Genomic DNA, 18106 nt, shown 5'->3' on the forward strand with positions numbered 1-18106 from the left:
CTCCAACAGTGTGACAGTCCTCGTTTCCTTATCCTTACCGATAATGGGTATTTTAAATTTGTACCATTGTTCCCCGTACCCCCACCATTGCTCCATTTAATATTACCTGGGAGAGGGGGAAAAAGGCATGAGGATAAAAACTAGGGATTTATTTTCATCAAAAACATACATTCTTGGGGTGCCTGGGTGCCTCATCGGTAGGGTGTCTGCCTTTGGCTCAGGTCATGATCCTGGGATCCTGGTATCGAGTCCCTCGTCGGGCTCCCTGCTCCCCTTCTCCCTCTCTCTTTGCTCCTCCCCACCCCCTACCCCCACTCATTTGCTCGCTCTCTCTCAAATAAATAAAATCTTAAAAAACAAAACAAAACATTCTTAAGCATTAGGGCCTGGTTAAAATAAATTAACTCCAGTATGCCAGAAAAATTAATCATCACTTACCTTCTGAGTCCAGTTAACCATTTCCCCCAGTATACTGAGACATAATTGACATATAACGTTGTTTAAGGTGTACAGCATAATGGTTTGATATATGTATATGTTGTGAAATATCACAATAAGTTCAGTTAACATCCACCTCACATAGTTATAAATTTTTTTTTCCTGTGATGAGAACTTTTTTTTTTTAAAGATTTAATTATTTATTCATGAGAGACAGAGGAGGAGAGAGAGAGAGGGAGAAGCAGAGGGAGAAGCAGGCTCCCAACGAGCAGGGAGCCCGATGTGGGACTCGATCCCAGGACCCTGGGATCATGACCTGAGCCGAAGGCAGATGCTTAACCATCTGAGCCACCCAGGCGCCCTGTGATGAGAACTTTTAAGATCTGCTTTCTTGGGGCATCTGGGTGACTCAGTTGGTTAAGCAGCTGCCTTCGGCTCAGGTCATGGTCCCAGGGTCCTGGGATCAAGCCCTGCATCAGGCTCCCTGCTCGGCGGGAAGGCTGCTTCTCCCTCTCCCACTCCCCTGCTTGTGTTCCCTCTCTCGCTGTGTCTCTCTCTGTCAATTAAATACATAAATAAAATCTTTTTTTTTTTTTTTAAAGGTTTATTTGAAGGAGACAGCGGGAGCAGGAACACAAGCAGGGGGAGTGGGAGAGGGAGAAGCAGGCTTCCCGCGGAGCAGGGAGCCTGATGCGGGGCTCGGTTCCAGGACCCTGGGATCATGACCTGAGCCGAAGGCAGATGCTTAACGACTGAGCCACCCAGGAGCCCCATTACATAAATAGAATCTTAAAAAAAAAAAAAAGATCTACTTTCTTAGCAACTTTCAGTTATATAATTGTTAACTATAGTGGTCATGCTGTATGTTACCTACCCAGGACTTATTTGTCTTACAACTGGATAGTCTGTATCATCCTGATAGGTGAAATATGTTGTTTCATTGCTTTTTAAATTTATATTTCTTAATCATATGTGAGTTTGTGTCTTTCCGTAGAAATATTGGCTGTTTTCTTTCAATGAACTTCTTATACCATTTGCAGAATTTTCTACTGAGTTGCTGGTTTTTTTAACTTCTGAGAGCTAATTTTATTTTATTTTTTTAGATTTTATTTATTTACTTTTGTGAGAGAGAGCGAGCGAGTACGTGATCACGAGCAGGGGGAAGAGCAGAGGGAGAAGCAGACTCCCTGCTGAGCAAGGAACCCGACGTGGGGCTCGATTCCAGGACCCCAGGATCATGACCTGAGCCAAAGGCAGACGCTTAACTGACTGAGCCACCCAGGCACCCAAAGCTGATTTTATATAAAGGAAATGACTACTGTGACTATCTTATATGTTGTGTCCCCCCAACATCCCTCCCCCGGTTTTCTTTTTGTCTATTTGTCTTGTTTATGATTTTTTCAATAACATAATTTTTCATAAAAAATTATTTTTATATAGTCAAAATTACCCATCTTTTCCTTTATGGCTTTTTGGGTTTTGTTTTGTTTTTCTGTATGTGTGTCATGCTTCCCCTTGCCATCTTTAACCCTCCATCTAATTGAGCTAACCAGCCAGAGAAGACATTCCTAACTTCTACTGTCTACATACATTTCCTCAGCTTTTATTTCTCATCAACTTTATGAGTTGATGGGAACATGAGGAAAAGGCACGGGAAGTTTGTTAAGGGCAAACACGAAGCCAAATGCTTATCACAGTAAGAGACCTGAAGCCAAGAAGGGTATTTTCCAACAGGACTGGGGGTAGAACACTAGAATGCCTAAAGCATCCAGGTAGGTAACAGGGCAGGCAGCCTCAAGCAGGTAAGAAGCAGACTCTCAGGGGTGCCTGGGTGGCTCAGTCAGTTGGGTGTCTGCCTTCGGCTCGGGTCATGTTCCCAGGGTCCTGGGATCACTCTACCCACAGTGGATGACATCGGAGAATTATGTCTGCACTGCGGCCTTTTTCCCTGTCTGCCCCTTGGCCTGACTCTCCCCTCTGTTACCATTTAGAGTAAAACCGTATTTAGAGGCCTCCAATTTTGGCTGTTCTTCCTATAGGGCAACTTTTGGAATTTCAAATTTTGTTTTCTCTTTTAATAAAGTTTGAAGTTTAGGTCTATTATCTTACTAGGGATTCTGAGTCAGTTTTGTGACTTCAAAGGTGAACAATGACTTCATTCTAGGAGGAGTCTCCCTTTAACCAGAGGTCCTTAATTCAGTGAGTAGGAGAGCCTGCACACTACTAAATCAGTTTAATATTTAAAAATATATGATCCCCGGGGCGCCTGGGTGGCTCAGTTGGTTAAGCATCTGCCTTCGGCTCAAGTCATGATCCCAGGGTCCTGGGATGGAGCCCCACATCCATCGAGCCCGCATGGGGCTCTCTGCTCAGTGGGGAGTCTGCTTTTCCCTCTCACTGTCCCCTCTGTGCTCTCAAATAAATAAAACCTTTAAATACATGTATACATATGTATATATATGGTCCCCTCCTCTTGTTAGTAAACTACTTCATGCCCCAAGGAAATTTGCTCACATAGGTGTCCCCCAACTCACCTCCTATTAGGAAGTGGGATTTGGGTTTTTATCTAGGATCTATTTATTTTTTGACCTCTTCTGGCCTCCCCATTCCTCACTTCCTCAAGTTTGACTAAAGGTGGATCTTGAGTAACATGCTGTCTCTCCTCTCATCATTCATTTTTGCAGGAAGCTCTGCTTCCTTTCACCAAGGGAAGGGAGAGCACTAATGTAATGAGTGTGTATCCCTAGAGTGGCCGTACGTCTGGGTGGGGCTTGCATGGGTTGGGGGAGGGGGAGAGAACAGCAGTTACTGTTGGAGTGACAAGAATTTCTGTCTTGAGTCAAGCCATTCCCACCACCACTATCACTCTATAGACATTGTCCAGCTTCTGGCACTGGCTGTCTGGCCAGAGAGGGAAATAGAACCACCTGGTTCTAGTCCTTCCTGAGACCTCGTGTGGCTGCTTTCTGGACCTCTCGGGTCAGGTGTAGCACAACATCAGCAGCTTTTTCTTGTTCTGGTCTTGTCCTCAAGTCAGGTCTTTTGAAGGCAGTCTTTCCAACACTTTTAGAGTCTGACTGGTTTCGTGGTGGAATTGGCCTCCTCTTTCTGAAAGGAGAATTTGGAAATAGCTTCCCACTTCCCACCTTTGTTCCTTCCCTTGACTCTCCTGTTTCTGCCATTGCACACCACTTTTTCCACTTGGTTATGGCCTATGTTTCAAGACGACTCCAGTATAGGGGCTTACAATCAGCAAGAGAGACAGGTGTGCTGCACACAAAGGAGAAACAATCTTGCACAGGCCTTTTTTTTTTTAATACAACTTATTTTTTATTTTTTATTTTTTTAAGATTTTTATTTATTTATTTGACAGAGAGAGAGACAGCGAGAGAGGGAACACAAGCAGGGGGAGCGGGAGAGGGAGAAGCAGGCTTCCCACCAAGCAGAGACCCTGATGTGGGGCTCGATCCCCGGACCCTGGGATCATGACCTGAGCTGAAGGCAGATGGATAACGACTGAGCCACCCAGGCGCCCCTAAAATACAACTTAATTTAAAAAAAATACTGATCTGGTCACCTGGGTGGCTCAGTTGGCTAAGCATCTGCCTTCAGCTCAGGTGATGATCCCAGAGTCCTGGGATGCCTTCAGCTCAGGTCATGATCCCAGGGTTCTGGGATCAAGTCCCATATCGGGCTCCTTGCTCAGCGGGGAACCTGCTTTTCCCTCTGCTCCCCCTGCTTGTGCATGCTCTCTGTCAAATAAACAAATAAAATCTTGAAAATCTTTAAAAAAAATACTGATCCACATGATATACATATCTACATAAAGCATTAAGATGCTTTCTAATAGCACATGTTTAAGATTTTTAAATTGACTGATTTCAGAACTTACTGGAAAATAAGATTGCTTTAATCAATTCTTATCTAGACCTCACATTGACTATATAAAAATGGAGACAAGTGATTTAAGTCCACCTCCAGAGCTCCCCGTGGACATACTTCTTGGTTCTGAGAAGGCAGGAATGTGTGAGTTTCTTCAGTAACATTCATAGGCACAGGAAATGACTATTGACATAATCTTTAAGCCTAATAGTTAAGATTATTCTTCAGTTTATAATTTAAAAGCTTCTGACAGCTGAATGCTATGGTAAAATTTATAATGAAAGAGTTTGAGTGATTGAGGTATATTTCACTGAGCTGGTTTCTCTTATGAATTGAAACTAAGACTTGTATAAACATAGGAAGGGAAGCCCTTGCCGGGTTTATGTAGTTAGGCAAGAGCACTAATGTCCCACATTCCCAACTGTGCCACAGTACCGTCTGTGCTGTACTCAAAGTTTATAGGAAACAAATCTATAGGATTTAAGGGGCATTTTTTCCCCAGTAAGACAGTCCTATACATATTAATTTCTTTGAGATATACAATTTTATATTTCCCTAGTGTTCCTTTTAAAAATTGGGAATCTTAACTTTTGGATATTTTTTAAGTTACAAGAACAAAAACAAAACTAAAAAAATCAAAAGTGTACCATGGAGAAGGATAGCATTAGTACACTACTAGTTGTAAAAGTCATTTGGGAAACTGTAGATATCACATCCTCCAGCAAAGTGAAAAAAAAAAAAGAATTTGGGGTGCCTGGGTGGCGCAGTGGGTTAAGCATCCAACTCTTGGTTTTGGCTCAGGTCATGATCTCAGAGTCCTGGGATTGAGCCCCATGTTGGGCTCCATGCTTAGCGGGAGTCTGCTTGGGACTTTCTCTCTCTACCTCTCTCTCTGCCCCTCACGCTCATGCTCTCTCTCTCTGTCTCAAATAAATAAATAAACCTTTTTTTAAAAAATAGAATTTGTTACCAGATTAAAACAATATGCCAATGCTCGAAGAGTCCAAGTTCATACCTTTTCAAATAAAATATACGACTGATATAACCTGCAATAACCTATACCTGGTTAGGAAAGAGCATTTGGATTAAGCCATCCTCTCAAAGTAAGATATCTAATATATAAATTTGGATCAGAAGCAATGTGTTTGATTTATAATTTCTTCTTCCTGCCAGCTAAGAATACAATTTGTGTGGAGCCAACAAGCACCTTTTCTTATAATTATGCCAAGTACAATTCATGTTGATTTTTTTAAAAGATTTTATTTATTTATTTGAGAGTGAGAGAATGAGAGATAGAGAGCATGAGAGGGAAGAGGGTCAGAGGGAGAAGCAGACTCCCTGCTGAGCAGGGAGCCCGATGTGGGACTGGATCCCGGGACTCCAGGATCATGACCTGAGCCGAAGGCAGTCACTTAACCGAGCCACCCAGGCGCCCCATTTGTTGATTTTTAAGGGAATCACGTAGGCCACTGCAGAAATGTTTTGTCTGTTTGGTTTATTTCCTCAGAATGACACTATGATACCCCAAGGCTTAAATAAAAAAATTAAATGATGTGCTGGAAAATATATATACAACTACCTCTCCCTCTCCTACTTTCGCTTTTCTTGATAATAACTGGTTAGTTGCTTTCAAGAATATAAAATGAGGACCTGTGAGAGAAAGAGAAATTATTGAGTAATTTAACCTAAAAAGCAATTTCAACTCAAATAATGACTGGGTGTTTCAGTAAGGTCAATTAGCATTTATATTCTTTTTGCAGTTTCTTCTAAGTTTAAATAAAGTCTCCATGAATAGATAAGAAAACCACTGTTTAGGATATCTATAACTGCAGATTGAAGTAGTTGGGCCAAATAAGCCTCATAAAAATGCAAAACCCATCTTTTTTACCAGGTAATGTGTGAATAGATTTCCCCACCCTTATTCTATATCCCAAACACCCTCTTCCATTGCAGGACTTTTATTTTCCACGTAATCCCTTTTATTATTAAGTTTTAATTTGTAAAACAGGTGTATATATATATATATACTTTTAATATAATTATTGATGCATGATCAACATACAATCAACTGCACTGTATTTTTATAATCAGAAAAGGAAATAATATTTTTAAAGTCTGTTGGAACTGGTTATGCTTCTAAAAAGGCACTTCCCTATCCTCTAAAATTTTCATTACAGAAGAATTTAAATATCTGTCATATTGCTGAGAGCTGAGTGAAATGATGGGAATTTAGGATTTCCCTTGCAGATTATAGGATAATACTGTGATCCAAATATACCTCCCCTCCCCAGTCCTAATATATACTCCATTAAAGGGAGCATGGTGAAGAAGCTAATGCCAAACAGTTATCTATCTTCTAGAAAGATTTCAAATGTACCTTAAGTCTTTGTTAAATATCCCCAGAGACAGATGCAAACTTAACAGACTAAATTAATTTTCAAATTAATGCTTTATTTTAGTAATGCGTTTATCTCGACCGTGTACCATTAATTAAAACAGCATGCTCCTTTGAACCTTTGGGTGAAAATATGCGATTTCTCCCTTGAGAATTTCCAATCTACCAAAAGCTGTTAACATATTTAGCAATTTAATGAAGTGTTAAGAAAACCTAGGACAGAAATATACTTCTTTGGCATTAAAACATTTCTGTAAGTGGACAAGAAGAAATAAAAACTAATACTGCCAAAGGCAAAGCTTAACTATTTTAACAGGATGATATAGAAAGGTCTGGCAATTCAACAAAAGTCATAATTTTCCCCCAATTAAATGCTTTAACAACTGTAGCCAAATAGATCATTATTAGCAAGAAAACCATTTTTCTGAAACTCTTGCTATCAAATGTAGTATTTAGAGTTCAGTTTCAGGTAACTTTAAAGAACTTTGCTTTCATGCCTTAAGATAAAAGATTAGTCATAGCACTTTTTATGGAAATAACATAATAGTGAATGGCTGAATTCATACCTCATTTTACATTTTATTCCTTTCCATGTTATATGAGTGGGTAAATACAGTCACAAATATTTAAATATACAAACATTTTTGCTACATATTAATATGTAGAAAATTTTTTATTATATGCCTTTTCTTTTAAAGACATGCTTTGGTCACATTACTAGGAGTATTCACATTCAAATAATAAAAATTACAGGCTATCAGATATGAGCTGAAATATGGTCATGTTCAGCTGAATCAACTGAGTGATGGTTTGTGCCTTCAATGGTCCTTTACCTCATTTCACTGCCAAAAGCTGTAAGAAAACCGCAGTGAGGAGACAAATAAAATGATGGTTCAACAGCTATAGTAATCGGTTCAACCAAGTCCATTAATATACTTTCCTATTTGCTAATCTTGGATCAAATTCAGCTTCCTTAACACGTGGTTATTGAGAAATAAATGAACTTTACGGTTGGAAAGAGGAATAGTTAAGATGAGGAGAAAGAGAAGGAAGGGAGTTCAAGACATGACAAGAGACCTGTTTTGGGATTCAGTGCGGTCCCTGACAGACATTTCTACTTCATGGCTCTGACCCCTGAGCTCCTGTTGAAAACGGAAACGGGCACAATCAGGTAGAACAGCTGCTCCCTGGGCACGTGGTGTGCAGTGTGAGGGGAGAGGCCCACGGGAGAGGACCTTCCCGATTGTATGTTCACACTGGGGCAGATTCAGGGGGATATGCTCTGGCCTGATTGAGCTCAGGGTAGTCACTGTGTGTCCTCAGACCCTCTCAAGGTGCAGATCAGTGCCGGAATTCCCAATCAGACAGGTTTTCTCTCCAATTTCATAATGGCCAAGTAGGTAGATTGTGAACAGCAACAGACAAGGGGGAGAAGGAGCTTAGGCAAAGCGGAGACTGGGAGGGGTTGACTCTGTAAGGTGGCTGCAGCTGTGCCTGCTCATCTAGTCCAGGACCTGAAAGGGTGGAGCGGATATGGAGGGACCAGGGAGGAGGGTGAGGAACCCTGCTGCCCAGTGACACTCATCTGCTGTTTACACTGGGCTACAGGGATTCCCAAAGCCTTCCACAATTTGGAAACATAATAAGATATTTCATAGTCATCTAGGAAGGTGGCCAAGCCCTGTCCAATACAGCAAACTCTTCTAATACTCCAAATAGGTTTTCTAAGAGGGAAAAATAACCAGTTGTAGAAGTTACTGCAACTTCCTAATACCTCAACAATCCTTTCACACATCTTTAGCTAAAACTGAATAAATGATCTCACACCTTCCAATTGAAATGGCTTCTCAGACCAACTTAAGCATAAACTGGTTTTCACAAAAATGGAATATCGGTGTCTTATTTTTTTTAAACTATCAAGATTATTGATAGATATCAGCTTTTCAGGGTGTAATAGATACCTACAGAAAATGTGTGCATTCTTTGGATATATACACAATTCTTTGATTTGGGTGCTTTTCTTTTTTCCAATAGTTTTTCTTGCACTATACAGTAGTGAATATCTCTCACAACGGATAGATAAGCTGTGTATTTTATACAAGACTGATGACTTCATTCCACATTTATTTAGATGAGACAGATAAATCTGAACTTCCCACTATGGATTTACATGCAGACTTTCAGGAATGATGTTTGTTATGCCTGATGTAATAAATACAGACTGATTTCCTACTATTTAAAAACAATGCACGCCACTTTCTACCAGCACCCATCAGGGAAAAGCCTAAGGCTGTGAGTCTGTTGTAGTACTGCCATGATTTGCTTTTTCTCCAGACACAGAATGCTTCAGAAACTGACCAGTAGCACCAATGTATAATCTTGATCGCATGGGCCATTTCTGAAAAAGAATATTTAAACAAGAATCCAAAAATTAGTATCTGTGACAGATAGGTCTGTATTAGTAATATTAAAAATTCCAAATGCCTCAAAGCAAATGCAACATCATGAAGCTAGTAACAATTATAATTGTGAAGTCGAAGGAACAACATAAAACAATGTTTATTAGTGCTAGCAATAAAAGTAAAAATATACCAAGACTTTGATTATAACTGTATAAAATAATATGGGTGCATGTGGACAAGAACCTTAAGAAACCATGGAGAAAATATAGATAAGCAAAGGAAAATACATCTATTAACAGTGTTTTAATTTAAAACTAACTCTAAAACAAAATATTTAAAGATATTTTAAGAAGTTATACATGGTAAATATTATATGTTCCCACTTGTCACAGAACTACAATAAGTGACTAACTCAACTTTTTACACATTTTATCTAGGGGGCGCCTGGGTGGCTCAGTCGGTTAAGCGTCCAACTCTTGGTTTCTGCTCAGGTCATGATCTCAGTGTCCTGGGAATGAGCCCCGCGTTGGGCTCCACGCTCAGCACAGAGTCTTCTTGTCCCTTTCCCCCTGCCCATCCCCCTGAGTTCTATCAAATAAATAAATAAAAATCTTAAAAAAATTTTTATCTAGCTAAAAGCATTATCTCGAAGTTGCAAATGTTATAATGTTTGGTGTTATGTAGATAAAACATCCAAAATAAATGTCTGGATGTAGTGGCATCATACAGCATTAGCCTTTCAGTAATTATTGCATTTGTATTCTGATTGTGAATTTTCTTTTTAAAGATCTTATTTATTTATAATTTTTAAAAAGATTTTATTTATTTGACAGAGAGAGAGATACAGCGAGAGAGGGAACACAAGCAGGGGAATGGGAGAGGGAGAAGCAGGCTTCCCACTGAACAGGGAGCCCGATGCATGGCTCGATCCACCTGAGCCAAAGGCAGACGCTTAACGACTGAGCCCCCCAGGCGCCCCTGATTGTGAATTTTCTAAATTCACCTTAAAAGTGGACAACCTCTCAAAAATAATATGACTTATTGCCAAATAGACATGATGAGAAAGAAATGTATTATATAAGTAGTACTTTCAGAAATTTTTCTTGGGGAGGGGTGTCTGATAATCCGTTAGTTCTAAGGTCCTTGGAATACTAGTCAGAGAAATACTACTTTTATACAAAGAGAAGTCTTTAGACTAATAAAGTGCAACTCCCAAAGGTCAGCAATGGGATCCCACACTCTTCAGAGAGTAAATGCTACAGTGAGTAGCAGGCTGTTTTTATCACTGAACAGTCACAGGCTCACTGCTGGTTACACAGCACCATGAAATGTTCTTAAATGCCTGACAAATAATCTGCAGTGCTCAAATAGAGATACAATTATTAACAAGGTAAAAGACCCTAAGAACTTCAGATTCTTAACCCAAGCTCCATATCAAAATCACATGGAGGGGCACCTGGGTGGCTCAGTCATTAAGCGTCTGCCTTTGGCTCAGGTCATGATCCCAGAGTCCTGGGATCGAGCCCTGCATCAGGCTCCCTGCTCAGCAGGAGGCCTGCTTCCCCCCTCTCCTGCTCCCTCTGCTTGTATTCCCTCTTTTGCTGTGTTTCTCTCTGTCAAATAAATAAATAAAATCTTAGAAAAATAAAAATAAAAAAATAAAATCACACGGGGAGCTTTAAAAAATACCGATGGCCAAGTCACACACCAGACCAATTAAATCGGAATGGACCTCTTTTTGCAGAAGTTGAGTATAAGGTAGAGTCAGATTGTACTTCTGAGTACAGTACTATCACCTAAACTAGCATTCCAGATGTAAAATGTAGCTATAAGGGATAGTTAAGTAGGCATGTGATACCATCCAGGAAGCCTCTGTTCTTTGCAACCAACAAGAGTCCTAGTTTTATGCCTCCAGATATAGTAAGTGTTTGCTCTCATGCAGCTCAGGTCCATTTTAGGGTTAAATTCAGATTATTCTGGCTGGAAATCTATACTTTAAACACAGATAAAATATAAAATTTGTGTTACTTAGAATTTAAAATGATCTACTCCTGTATAATCTTCCTGTAAATAACCTTGTACTTTATATTTGATGCAGTAATAACACTGACACTGTGCTACCTATTTTTGCATCCATTTCAGGTTTTTTTTAAATCACAGATGTGCATTCTTACACATTCTGGGTGTATCTCTGGTCCTGTCCTTGGGTTCTTGCCATGGGTTGATAACCCCAGTTTTGGAAACTGGTATGGGTTTTTTCTGATATGTCAGGAGCTGACATTGTTAGATCAGATTCCAGTCCTGCATTATAACGAAGAACCTTGTGCCATAATGCTATGGACTGAATGTTTGTATTATATGTTGATGCTCTAACTCCCAATGTGATGGTATTTGTGGAGGTAATTCAAGCTAAATGAGGTTAAAAGGGTGGGTCCCCTCACGATGGATTAGTGGTCTTTTTTTTTTTTTTTTAAGATTTTACTTACTTATTTGAGAGAGAGACTGAGAGAGAGAGTTGGGGGAGGCGCAGAGGGAGAAGCAGACTCCCTGCAGAGCAGGGAGCCCTACTGATGTGGACGTGGTACTCTGAGGATCCTGAGATCATGACCTGAGTGGAAAGCAGACACTTAACTGACTGAGCCACCCAGGAGCCCAGGTTAGTGGTCTTTGAAGAGAAAGCTTCTGGGTGGCTCAGTCATTAAGTGTCTGCCTTCGGCTCAGGTCATGATCCCAGGGTCCTGGGATCGAGACTGCATCAGGCTCCCTTGCTCAGCGGGAAGCCTGCTTCTCCCTCTCCCACTCCCCCTGCTTGTGTTCCTACTGTCACTATCTCGCTCTCTGTCAAATAAATAAATAAAATCTTTAAAAAAAAAGAGAGAAAGCTTCTTTTTTTCCTGAGAAAGAAGGAAGTTGGCCAACCACAAGATAGGGAGAGAGCTCTCACCAGGAATTCAAATGGCCTGTACTTTGATCCTAGACTTTCCAGACTCCAGAATTGTGAGAGAATAAATTTGTTTTTTAAGCCTTCCCGTCTATGGTGTTTTGTTATTGCAGTCCAAGCCGACTAATACTTGTAGTTAATAGTGTAGGGCTAAAATAATCAATTTCAAGTGTAGAATTTTTGGCACATTATAAACCTGTGCTTCTCAATCTTTTAAATTCCTGCCTCATATTCAGGAGCATAAAAATGTCATGCTTAAACTTCAGATGTAATTTGAATATTCCATATGAATTAAATATATTTAAAAGCAAATAAACATTCCACTGAATGCTCCCTGGTATTTCTGATATGTGCTACCTGGGTCCTGCTGTATTGAGAATGACTCTAAATCATGCAACCAAATGTGGAGACAAATGAAGGCATCTGTTCCTTGGCGGGACATGAGTAATTAATGAAGCAAACTTAAAAATGTATATGTGGATTTTTGGGATGCCTAGCTGGCTCAGTGGGAGGAATGTGTGATTCCTGATCTCAGGGTCATGAGTTTGAGCCCCACCTTGGCTGTAGAGATTACTAAAAAATAAAATAAACTTAAAAAAATGTGTATGTGAATTTTTGCCTCATTTTTCATGAACTTAATGATAAAACTTTAAGAACTTCGTACTTTGATTTTCCAAAAGGCTTCTAATGATTTTATTCAACTGAATTTAATGTATATATGTAGTTTTAAGAGTCAGAAATAAAATGTAAATAAAATATTGGTTAGGCTGCATGTATTATGCCGAAAAAGCTAGTTTGACTGTTTTACATTTCACCTTTCAATGGAATGTTTTAACATTTTGTAGATTAACACAATCCTGACCTCTATTTTACCTAATAAAGTTTATTTAAAACCATGATGTTTCATGAGGCTTAGAACAATCTAGCAAACTCATAGGATTAACCGAACTGAACCTGAAAACCTTAAAAGTGCACTCTTGGATTCTGGAGTTAAATGACCCAAAATAACAAAACTTTGTATTTTAGTTTTAAGATTACTGTATATGTATATTATCAACAGTGATTCTCCAGGGATAATGCAATTAATAAAGTCATCTGTGCTTTTCTCCAATATAAGAATCTGAAATATATCCCTGTTCTCTTGAAGGATCACTGCCCCTTGGTACACTGGTGCTAATCAAATTGCTCACATCCCAAAGGGATGAAAACTGCTGTTTTAGGCTATGCCCCAGGATCCCAATCACTTTAACCATCCAGTTTCATTTGAGATACTCTTAATGTAAATTCCCAAAAATGTTAAATCTCAATACAGATAATAAGGACTGATGACTCAAAATCATGGCCTTGAAATATTTGTTAACAGATCTTTAATCATCAAAGACATAGTAATGCTATGTTGTAAGGCAGAAAAAAAAGTCATCTTGGAACACTTTTTAACTATGGGTTACAACATCCTTAGTTAACTAAAAATTAGTATGATCAGAATATTTTTATTTCTTTTGCATTAGATTAATCAAAAATAGACTTAAACATTTGGTAATATCCGTAAAATAATGTGTTACAGGTGGTTTCAATTACGCGTACGAAATCTCTTTCCTCTAAACCTCCAAAAGCACATGGTTATAGCTCTCTTATGGTATACAGAACATTATCCCTTACATTATTTTATTTTTGTCTTTGTCTCTATTATATATTAACTTAGGGCAGGGATTGAGTCTTACTCTTAATTGTATCCACTCTCCTAACAGTGCTTTGCACACAGTAGACACTCAGTAAATGATTTTAAAACAGACTAGTCACTTGTTCAACCATCATCAATTTCATTTTAAAGAGGTAATCCTTGACCTTGTTTCATTATCCCTAGAATTGTCTTTTAAAATCAAAACAATTGATTTGAGGACAAATGAGATTTAATTTTTCTTAAAGGAGTTATTAGACTACAAAAACATTTGGTGCCTGAATCAAGTACAAAAAACAAAAAAACTCCTGTTAAGCTTATTGTTACATGAAAATTATTAACAGTATTTATTCAAAAAGATACTATAAGAAACAAAGGTGAAAACAATTTGATTTCTTATCTGAATTGTATCTCCTACAGAGGCATTTAACAGATGCTTTCTGTATTAAAGTCTACTTAATGTTAAACTTTTTTAGAGTATATGGGAAATGTCAAGTCAAAAGAAATCTAATATTAATGATATATTTGAATATCAATCTAATGCAGACTGTAGAGCAAAACCCCTAATTAATAATGAATGACTTTTCAGCAGAGATTATATTATATAGCACAAAGATATGAGGTCCAGTATAATTATAAACAAATGATATTCCAAATTTCTATATTCAAAATAGCTTGCGTCTATCATTATGTTGATTATATTTGCAAAGTAAACTGTTAAACCTCACCAAAGAATTTGTTTCAGTTAATATTAGACAGTGTACCTTACTACATTTCAATGATGGTTATTCAATAATTTATTGAACACTAATATGCTTAAGTCTAAGTCCTGATTTTATATTTATATGTGTGGCAAAATATTTCAGAATGGTAGAACCAAAAATTTGAAAATTTAGGTTTAGAAAATATAGGGTAGATAATGCATTTTGAACAGAAAGCCAGATAAATGCTGGATTTTGAAACAAATCTAGGCAAGAAGGACAATGCAGAGTCTAAACACTGCAATATAGGTAATAAATCATAATCGTATACACCATGCTAAATGAAAACCCTGACCATTTTACCTACATGTAATGTAACAAATTATACAAAACGGATTCTAGGGGCTAATTTGCACATTACAGAATCTTAGTATAGTACTGAATCGGCTTGATTAACATACCCCAATCTATTGTGAAAATTACATAAATACATTATAGTTTTTCTAACATTCTAGCTAACTGCCTAATCCATGATAATTAACCTTTATTAAAACGGACTGAAAATTTACTCTGCAGAATGGCAGAACGGTCTCACTTTGTTCTTAACCAGTTTTACAAAAAATTTCAACATGGTTTCCTGGATTATTTAAGGGGCGATAATTCCATCACCCCCTTTAATTCGTGAAACTTTTCAACCATCTGATAAAAACCGCGATGGAAATGTAATTATGTAAATTTAAAACTCTCAAAGGCTCATAAATGTAAATCTGATACTAAAAATCACTAGAACTTGCCAAAAACCCCAACAGGCACTCCCAAGAAACTTCTCACCTAGGAAAGGCATCATGTAGGCTGCATCCTGGAAGTGGAGTAGGACACTCCTACGACCCAAGCCACTTCGGGTTTAAATCCACTACCTGTGAACAGTTACGGAGTAGCCTTTTGCAGTGGGGACCTCGCTACCGGTGCCCTTGCGGGCCAAGGTCGCTGTCCGGATCCGTTCCCCGTCTCGCCGCGAGGGAGGAGTGAGAGCTCTGCGGCATCTGCCCAGGCGGTGGCCGACCCGGAGGGTTAAGGTGCCCTGCTCCCCGGCCCAGCTCCGCAGGCCGCCCTGCCTGCCTACCTTAACAGGGTGTAGGTAGCCGTCGCCGCGCAGGGCGCCCAGCCCAGCGTCCGCCGGCGCCTCGGCGTCGTCTTGCAGGCTGCGGGTGAGGTGAGCAATGTAGGTGGTGGCCAGCAGCAGCACGTCCAGCTTGGACAGCTTGGTGTCCGGCGGCACCGACGGCAGCGTGCGCTGCAGCTCCAGGAAGGCGTGCCGCAGAGTCTGCACGCGGCTTCGCTCCCGCGCAGCGTTCGCTGCAGCCGGCCTCCCGCCCCCCGGGCGCCCGCCGCCGCCCGGGCCCGCGGGTCCTGGCCCGGCCCTGCCCGGGCTCGAGTCGCGGGTGGCGGCAACAGGGGTCGCGGTTTCGTTGCTAGCGATCAGGGGGCTGCCTGCGGGGCCGTCGCGGTCCATGGCGGCTTCCCGCGCTGCGTGCCCTGCAAAGGACCCAAGGCTCGGTGAGACCCGGTGCCGGTCGGGCTTAACCCGGGGAACCGCAGGCCTCTCGCTTCAACGGCATGCCGGGCCGGGCCATCGACGTGGCTCGGGGCGTTCTCAGAGATGAGGTCGTTTTGCCTGGGGCGTGTTTACCTCCCCGCGTCTTGGGAGAGTTGTGGGGCCTGACAGTTCCTGGGCTTAGAAGGCGCAGGAGGGGCACGGTGCCGACTTTACTTCTCAGGGACAAATTAAGTGAAAGGGCTATTCTACCGAGGAAGGAAGATCTTGGAAGCAGAGCTCCGGTTCGGGACTTGTTTGCACTTCTGGAACGTTATGCGCCAGCCCCGCAGGAGAGATGGGCAGGTCATTCTCGCGGGCTCAGCGGGAAGCCCTGGCCTCGCCAAGGTCCTCAGTGCCCACGGGGGCAGCCCTCGCACCATTCATTCCCGAGGTCAGGGATCCCGGGGGTGACGGCGGGAGCTCATTCTAATTTCCGCGGGAGGAGAGGGGACCCCCTGACCTCACCTTGGACCTAGGCACCCGCTATCCTAACGAACCTGGGGACCAAGCGACGCTGCTGGGGTCGGACTGAGGTTCTCACCTTTCCTGGAGCGGCCGTGCAGGGCTCCGTTCCGCTCCAAGAGCGGACCAGGAGCGTCGAGCTTGGTCTGAGTGGCCAGGGCCGCACAAGTCACTCCATCCTCGTCCAGCCGAAGTCGACAGCCGCTTCTAGGCCCTCTTGGGCGCGCCTTTTATGCGGTCGCCCCCGTGGCCAGGCGTGTGTGGGCCAGACTCCATGTAGGGCTGGGACAGCGGGACCCGCCGAGGTCCGCGCCCACCTGACGGGCTCTGCCGGGGGCTGAGAGTCATTAATCAAATGGCCCGGCGGGGCGGGGCCACAGGGGGCGGGGCGTCGTCATGTCCCCTCCCTCCGCCCCGTCCGGGTTCGCCCCGAGGCGTGACTGCAGGCGCAGTACGTCGAGCGTCCGCGGTGATGAAGGCCCTCGGGGCGGCCTCGCGAGTTGCCTAGCCTCGCCGCCGGCTTTCCGTCACGGGTTCGGCCTGAGCGCGGGCGCCTCCCAGGCAGGCGCCGAGCTGAGGCGGGGAGCCCTGCCGTTTTGCCCAGCGTGACTTTTAATTTTCTGAGGAAATGTGGAGTGTGTCGCTGCGATGCGCTAACCTATTATTCTACCACCAAGGTAAATGTTTCATGCTGCCCTAATTGAAGCAGTAGTCCCTCCACCTCGGTACTCCGTGACCAGTTTATAGCCGCTCGGAGATAGTGCGCCTACGGGGATATTTGGAAGTTCCCAAACCGGAGTAAAAAGCCCTGGGATCGCGGTCGCTTCTCCCCCGGGGGCGCGGACCGTTGCGGGTCGCCTCCGTCGCACGCGCGGGGCCCCGCTTTGTTTCGTTTTTTGGACCTAAAATTCGTCCTGGCTCCGCCCCCCTGCAGGGAACTCGCCTCAGATGTCTTGCACTTGGGGGCCCACGGGAAACGTGGCCTGCAAGCTGTCCGGTGAGGGGCTCTCTCTGAGGCTCTTTGAGAGCTAATGCTGGCTCGGCGCCGCTTGGCCTGTTCAGAGCCCGCCCGGGAAGCGCTGGGCCCACGACGCCCCCAACCCTGTGGCTCCCGCGGGTCCTGGGCCCAGGGCCTTCAGAGGTGAAGTCTAAGTGGACGCACGATAGTTTCTAGAACGTAGTTAGTATGTCCTTGAACTAATGCCCTCAGTTCGAAGAGCAGGACATTTAAAAATCTTTGGAGTCAAGACAGAATATCAAATTTAAAATATCATTGATGAAATTGCTCTTGTATATGAGACGTAATTTCTGTACTATAGATTTTTAAATTGGAACTATGAAGTAGTATGTAGTAATGGTGACAACTTGCATTTTAATGTATCATTCTACACTTCAGGTATATTAGTGAATCAGAATAATAATAATCTTCAGTTCCCGTTCAATAACTGTAATTAGATTTACGCTTTAGAAAAGATGGACCAAAATACCATTGGCTCAAAAAGGATTACTTTCTTTTGATGAATGAGGAAGCACATCTTTATTTTCTCAGTAAATTGTATGTAATGAGGGAAAACCAATTGAAAAGCAATGTTTCAGATGCCATAAAGAAG

The 18106-nt window shown here is 41.9% G+C and overlaps 1 protein-coding gene across 1 annotated transcript; it reads right to left on the reverse strand.

Moving 5' to 3' along the window:
• Positions 1-6750: 6750 nt before the first annotated feature.
• Positions 6751-16813, reverse strand: TCF24 (transcription factor 24). The gene is made up of 3 exons (XM_025870558.2): positions 16576-16813; positions 15561-15973; positions 6751-9113 (listed from the first exon to the last, which is right to left on the reverse strand). The coding sequence occupies exons 2-3, from the start codon at positions 15948-15950 to the stop codon at positions 9000-9002; spliced, it is 504 nt and encodes a 167-aa protein (XP_025726343.1). The 5' UTR covers positions 15951-15973; positions 16576-16813; the 3' UTR covers positions 6751-8999.
• Between the last annotated feature and the right edge of the window lie 1293 nt (positions 16814-18106).

The sequence above is a fragment of the Callorhinus ursinus genome, unplaced genomic scaffold (assembly GCF_003265705.2).
Source record: "Callorhinus ursinus isolate GAN/ISIS: 27379988/994484 unplaced genomic scaffold, GSC_fseal_2.0 scaffold5, whole genome shotgun sequence".
In the NCBI taxonomy this organism is placed as follows: Eukaryota; Metazoa; Chordata; class Mammalia; order Carnivora; family Otariidae; genus Callorhinus; species Callorhinus ursinus.